This window comes from Dasypus novemcinctus, chromosome 20, assembly GCF_030445035.2.
Source record: "Dasypus novemcinctus isolate mDasNov1 chromosome 20, mDasNov1.1.hap2, whole genome shotgun sequence".
NCBI lineage: Eukaryota > Metazoa > Chordata > Mammalia > Cingulata > Dasypodidae > Dasypus > Dasypus novemcinctus.
The window spans coordinates 48942398-48949017 of record NC_080692.1 but is presented as its reverse complement, the minus strand read 5'-3'; the positions used below and the strand labels follow the sequence as shown (position 1 = coordinate 48949017).

The 6620-nt window shown below is 48.0% G+C and overlaps 1 protein-coding gene across 1 annotated transcript in view; it reads right to left on the bottom strand.

The window, feature by feature from the left end:
- Window positions 1–5934: 5934 nt before the first annotated feature.
- SMCO2 (single-pass membrane protein with coiled-coil domains 2) overlaps window positions 5935–6620 on the bottom strand; it is a 43352-nt gene continuing 42666 nt past the window's right edge. The window contains exon 9 of the mRNA XM_058282947.1: window positions 5935–6196. Coding sequence (XP_058138930.1) covers window positions 5998–6196 — 199 coding nt within the window. The 3' untranslated portion in view covers window positions 5935–5997. The remainder of the gene's footprint in view (window positions 6197–6620) is intronic.

Genomic DNA, 6620 nt, shown 5'->3' with positions numbered 1-6620 from the left:
GGGAAGGCGGACACCAAGGGTGGGACGGCCTGGCCGCCCATCGCCCCCCATGGGTCTGCACCTGCCTTACTCTAGAGCCAGGTCCTTGGAGGTGAGTCACTCTCAGGAACGTCTGGCAGTTGTCAAAAGTAGGTGAAATGGAGAAGAAGCCATCATCCCAAGCAGTCAAGTCCAAACAAGAGTCTCAGATCACTTGGTTAGTCAATATCCTGTCATTGAATATTATGTGCCTCCTAAAAGCCACGTAGGAAAAAAGACATTTGCAAACTGAGATGTAAAACAGAACAAAAGCTATGGATGGCTTCACACTGGATGAAGTTGTGCCAGAATCAAAGATAATCTCCCGGGTAGCTCGCAGGCCCTCCTACCCCGACACTCACCGCTAACGAAATGCCTGGGAGCAGTCCCGACCTTTTCCCGGGTTCCGTGTGGCTGCAAGTCTGGTCCCTTTAAGCTGAAGATACCGTCGCAGCCACTTCCAGTCCCAGGCCAGCAGATAACATCAGGCTCCTGGCGACTGCAAGTGCAGCAGGAGAGAGAAGGCGGTCAAGAATGACTGCAAGCGGGAGAACTGCCTCCAGCATCCATGTGGAGTCTAAGCCCCTCTTGATGTAGAAGGGGAGAGGACTTAACCATCCCTGGTCCACAGGATGGAGAAATAGAGTATGGATTAGAGTGGACTTACTGGTGTTCTGCTGGGGAACTATTGTGATTAGTAAGGGAAGAAATTGCAGTAGTGATGTGGAGAGGGTGGCCATGGTGGCTGCTGATGTCAGGAGAGGGAAGAAGAGATATGGTGTGGGGGCATTTTCAGGAGTTGGAGTTGTCATAGGTGGTGCTGCAGGGACAGATGCTGGACGTCGTGTGTCCTGTCGTGGCCCACTGGGTGGACTGGGGGAGAGTGTGGACTACAATGTGGACCGCTGTCCACGTGCTGCAGCGGTGCTCCAGAATGTATTCGCCGGGTGCAGTGGATGTGCTGCGATGATGGAAGGGGTTGTTGATGTGGGAGGGGTGGCGTGGGTGGGGTGGGGGGTATATGGGGACTTCATATTTTTTTAATGTAACATTTAAAAGAAAATAAAGAAAAAATAAAAATAAATTTAAAAAAAGGAATGACTTCAAGGTTTGTGACTCACTCATTTTTACTTCAAGACTTCTTAGGTCAAGAAGTTTCCGAATGAATATTCAGAAATTCATTTATTTATTATTAGAGCAGACGCAAAGGTCTTAGGTCGGGTCATCTGAAAGTATGGTCCATGACAGTAACAATAATACCCTGCAGTCTATTAAACATCTGGTCCTTTAATCCAACACTTTCACCAAGTAGGTATTATTTTCTCATTTTATCCATGTATAAACGGCGGTGTCTGCAGTGGGATCCCCAGGAAGTGGGCTCTGAGAGAAGCACCTGTGGGTCGGGGTACCGGGGTATCCCTCAGGGCCGGCGCCTGCCAGGGGTGGCACACGCAGGCTGGGCAGGGGGCAGCTGGCCTGCAGCGGGTGCCCTGGAGGCCGGGCCAGCCCTTCAGGACGGCCCCCGGCTCGGTGAGGACGGCATCGGGGCGAAGCCGCTCTCACTGACACGGGGATTCCCGGGGAGGGGTTCAGCTGGGAACTCTCAGCAGCCGGGGCAGTGGGTGCTGGGACCCCCTTCCAAGGATACAGGATGAGCGACCCCATCAAACTCACACAGCTGGCCCAAGAGCGGGACTCTAACCCAACTTCAAATCCAAAGTCAAACTCTTTCACCACCACGAACGTCACTGACTCCACTAAGAAACTCTTTCACCACCACGAACGTCGCTGACTCCACTAAGAAACGTGACAGATGGGGATGTTATCTGTGACCTGTTCATTCTCTCAGAACTTCTCCCGGTCCAGAACTGGGACCATATTTGTACAATGATTCAGAATTTTTTAGCAAGTGACTTAGAGCATAGCAGTGGACTCAACTGATTATGGCATTTAAAAGATGTGAAATAAAACCCAACCAACTAAACACAGTTAACGGAATTACCACTTGCAGACATTTATACCAGCTGAACGTTACAGTTTTGGACTAAACGTTTCCCTGTCGATAGAACATTGTAACAACTTTTCAGCTTCAGATGCTGGCAAATTGAAAATGAATTGACATGAAAATACAATCATTTTCACTTCAAGGCTCTTCATCTTCCAGGGCAAACTTATTCTATCTTAGTCAAAATCCTAACAAAATATATCTAGGAAGTTAGAAAATATTCATTTATTCCTTTTAACCATCTAGATCCCTACCTTACTTCCGCACTAGAGTTAAATGATGTTAATACAAGAGTTTGAGCTTTATTTGAGCTCCTGAAGTTCAATACTTCATTTTGATTTTGTGAGTAAATCAGCCGGAGCTGCAGCCCCTAACGGGGAATTGACCTGAAGACTGTCCAGACCTCACCCCAAGTTCTGGCCACGAGTTGGTGTGAATAGTCCCTCGATCTGGAAACAAGGCGAAGGGTGACTTTTTTCATCTTTCTGGCAGCAGAGCTCTCACTATCACAAGATCTTTTGAATATATTACTCACTGTTCCCGGAGTTTTTCCCTCTCCGTGTGTCCTGGAAATTCCCCAACCTGCCCCCACCCCCCACCCCCCCACTGGGAAGGAAAAAAAAGTTGGCTACCTCTTGACTAGCCTTGTATGGGATCTTAACCCATCTGTAACACCAGGCAGTTTTTGCCCATGTCACAGGATGGTAATTCTTCAACTTTGGGTCACATGAATTGTTAGAACTATTAAAATAGATTTTTAGACCTGAGACTTGCCCAGGTCTAAAGAATCAGAATTTCCGGAGATGATGCTTAGACATCTGTGTCACTAACAACCACTTTGTGGAATTCTGTTAAACACCACAAATAGAGAATCACTGCCAAGCAAATTGCACATTTCTAGCAGCCAATATAATTTTCTGGCTGTAGAATAACAGGATAAAAGTGACATTTGGAGTCAATTATTTTCTAACCTTGTGTGCCTAACGGCAATTTGTGAAAATAGAAACAAGCTGAACTTTCTCAGCAGTAGTCCACTGATGTGATTAGGCCTATTAGCATGATAACTATATAATACAAAAACAGGAGTTGATCTAAAGAATTTTTAAATTGTTACAAAAAATCGGCTTGCTGAATGAGATGAGCAAAGGGGTTGAAAATTTCCTCAAGGGTACGAGATGGAGAATGCATATGATGGAACTTATCGAACAGAGAAATACTGCGTGTCGCACTGGGTGGAGTGATGGGGAGGCCACAAAGATAAGAACAATTTACGTCAATCTGTGTTTATCTGGTGCCAAGAGCATGCACAGCATTGTCCTAAAGTGTGCCAAGATGTGGTTACCAAACCAGGATTTGTATCAGAATCAGCTGTGGAGATTTTTAAAATTAAGTTTTGGGACCCCATATTAGCGCTACCCAATCTAAACATCTGAGGGTGGGATTGGAAAGATTAAATTTATAAAGCTCCAACTGATTTGACGCATCCGGTCCTTGGAAGTGCATTTGGGAATCACTCTTCCAGAGACCACAAAAATGAATGAGGCATAGTGTTTATCTTTCAGTAATTAGAAACTCAGATGGTGAGTTCTGCGCCATACCACGCCTCCTGACTCTCGCAGACTCCTGGTTCCAGAGTTTTCCTCGCAACACTTCTTTCCTCTGAAGTGTCTTCTCTTCACCTCTGCACTGTCTTAGTCTCCAGGCTAAGACAAATAGACCTAAGGGCTGGTTTGACCCCAGGAATAGCTTGGCGCACCGTTCCAGAGTCCAGAAGCCCTGCTCCCTCCCGCGGCCAGGGGTGCCTGGGGCCCCTTGGCTCTCCCTCCCCGTGGCGAGGCGCTCTCCTTTCTCCTGCAGGTTCCATGGCTCTCCCCTCCTGGCTCCTCCCTGCGGCTTCTTTTTCCGTGTCCAATTCCCTTCACGCGTCAGGACGTCAGCAGGGGGGACTAAGCTCTGCCCTCTTCCAGTGTGGGCCCACCACAAGCAACAGGTCCTCTTTACAAAGGGGCTCACACCCACAGGGCAGGATTAGCACTGAAGGTGCCTGTTGTGGGGGCGAGTCAGCCTCCCCCAGCCAAATACCGTCTACACTCGTCACGTGTGAGGAGAATTGAGACCACAGTGCACGCCCGTCACCACCCTCGTAACCCTGCACCCACCCACCACCAAGCACCACGAAACCCACCCTCCCACAGCAGCTTCACATCGCCTTTTTTTTTTTTTTAAAGATTTCTCTTCCCTTCCCCCCGACCCCAGTTGTCTGTTCTCTGTGTCCATTTGCTGCGTGTTCTTCTTTGTCCGCTTCTGTTGTTGTCAGCAGCACGGGAATCTGTGTTTCTTTTTGTTGCGTCATCTTGCTGTGTCAGCTCTCCGTGTGTGCGGTGCCACTCCTGGGCAGGCTGCACTTTCTTTCGCGCTGGGTGGCTCTCCTTATGGGGTGCACTCCTTGCGTGTGGGGCTCCCTTATGCGGGGGACACCCCTGCGTGGCATGGCACTTGCGTGCATCAGCACTGCGCATGGGCCAGCTCCACACGGGTCAAGGAGGCCCGGGGTTTGAACCGCGGACCTCCCATGTGGTAGGCGGATGCCCTATCCACTGGGCCAAGGCCGCTTCCCACCGTCTCCTTTCAAGTCCCTTTTCTACCCTTTAGACCTCTTAAGTGACCAAATGGCCATAAACGATCTCTGATATCCCATCTGCACTTCTACTCTGATGTATTTTTCGTGGTTCTGTTAATCTTACACAGTTAAATTACAACTATTCCTTATATTAAAAATAAATTTTGGGAAGTGGATGTGGCTCAACTGATAGAGCGTCCACCTACCATATGGAGGGTCCAGATTTCAAACCCAGGGCCTCCTGGCCCCTGTGGTGAGCTGACCCACGCGCAGTGCTGCCATGCGCAAGGAGTGCCGTGCCATGCAGGGATGGCCCCCACGTAGGGATGCCCCACGCGCAAGAAGTGTGCCCTGCAAGGAGAGCTGCCCTGCACAAAAAGCACAGCCCGCCCAGGAGTGGTGCTGCACACATGGAGAGCTGACATAGCAAGGTGACACAACAAAAAGAGACACAGATTCCTGGTGCTGCCAAGAACGCAAGCAGACACAAAAGAATACATGAATGGACACAAGAGAGCAGACAACGGGGGGAGACAGGAGGATGGGAAAGGGGAGAGAAATAAAAATTTTTTTTTAAGAAAAAGAAGTTTTAGTATTTCTCCATTACCCACCAAATTAGGGGAAACATGCTTCAATCTGGCATTCAAAATCCTGATACAAAATACTGGATCAGTTAGGCTTCATTTGATTGTCACCAACAGAACCAATTCTGGCTACCTTAAGCAGAAGATGATAGGCTAGTTCACAAAATCAAAATTCCAATATCTCCATTCTTCATATGATTCTTCTAAAAATTCCCATTCTTAGAAAGTCTGATTTGACACATTCCCAACTTTTAGTGGGAAGACAGTGCTCAGTGACTGACAGACCAGCTACAAGTATGCTCCCTGCGGAAAGGTAGTTCCTCCACAGCAAAATCAGGGTGCTGTCCCCCAAAAGAGAAACGAATGTTAGGGAATGAAACCCAGAAATGTCCACTATATCGAAAATATGGCCCCAATCCAGTTGAGGTAAAACTGGAGAGGAAGTTTGCCTTTTCTCTTCTGAGACATCAGCGGTCAGATGAGGAGAAGGACCGAGGGAGCTAGCCCTTGACAGCTCACAGCTACTCAGTGTTGGGGAAGGAGAACAAGCCGGCCTGAAGGAATGGTTCCAGCGGCCATCGCGAGCCCCGGGGCTGAAGGTGAACTGTTGTCATTTTTTCTGTGATCAACCAATTTCATAACATTGCAATATCCTTTGCAAAGCAACACGCCATTTTTTTTCCCCCAAAATAAGCTAACAATCACACTACAAGAACACCCAGAATTTTATTGGGGAGAAAGCCAATAGGGTAATGGCAACTTCTGTATCTTTAGGAGGGTAACAAATCTTCTGCTTCCAAATTCAAGAAAGGTACAATAATCTCTCGGAGTTCCCACACTGCTTGGCGCCCCAGCAGTCCCGGGAGCATCGTTTCAAAGATAAACGTAGGATCAAAAAATAGTACATAACACGAAAGTCCAGTGAAGGTGAGAACACAAAACAAGACGGAAATCCTCAGGGCACGTCTCCTACAGGGAGAGAAAACTTGTGTTAAGAAAATTCTGAAGAAAACCACCTTGATGGGACTCCACCTGCTCCACACCGTCAGGCTAGTAACCAAACTTCTCTGGACCTCAGTTCACGTCTGTAAGAGGAGGAGCCGGGAGCAGACGAGCACCTGAGCCCATGCCAAGACGGGCCTGCGGGTTCTACGGCCCTGAAACAACGAGACCTTGGCTATCGTGAGGCTCTTTCCTTGGAAATGCTTTTCTCACACTACCAACAGAGTACTGAAATCTTCACCTCACTTGTGAGGTATTTCATGCCTGTTTGGGGAGAAATAAAGCTACAGGCAGATTTTCATACAGTGTGATAAATGGAATGTAACTATCTCTGTCACCATTTTGTCTTTGACCAGACTTTCTCTTATAGAGTAATATAAGCTTTTTCAAG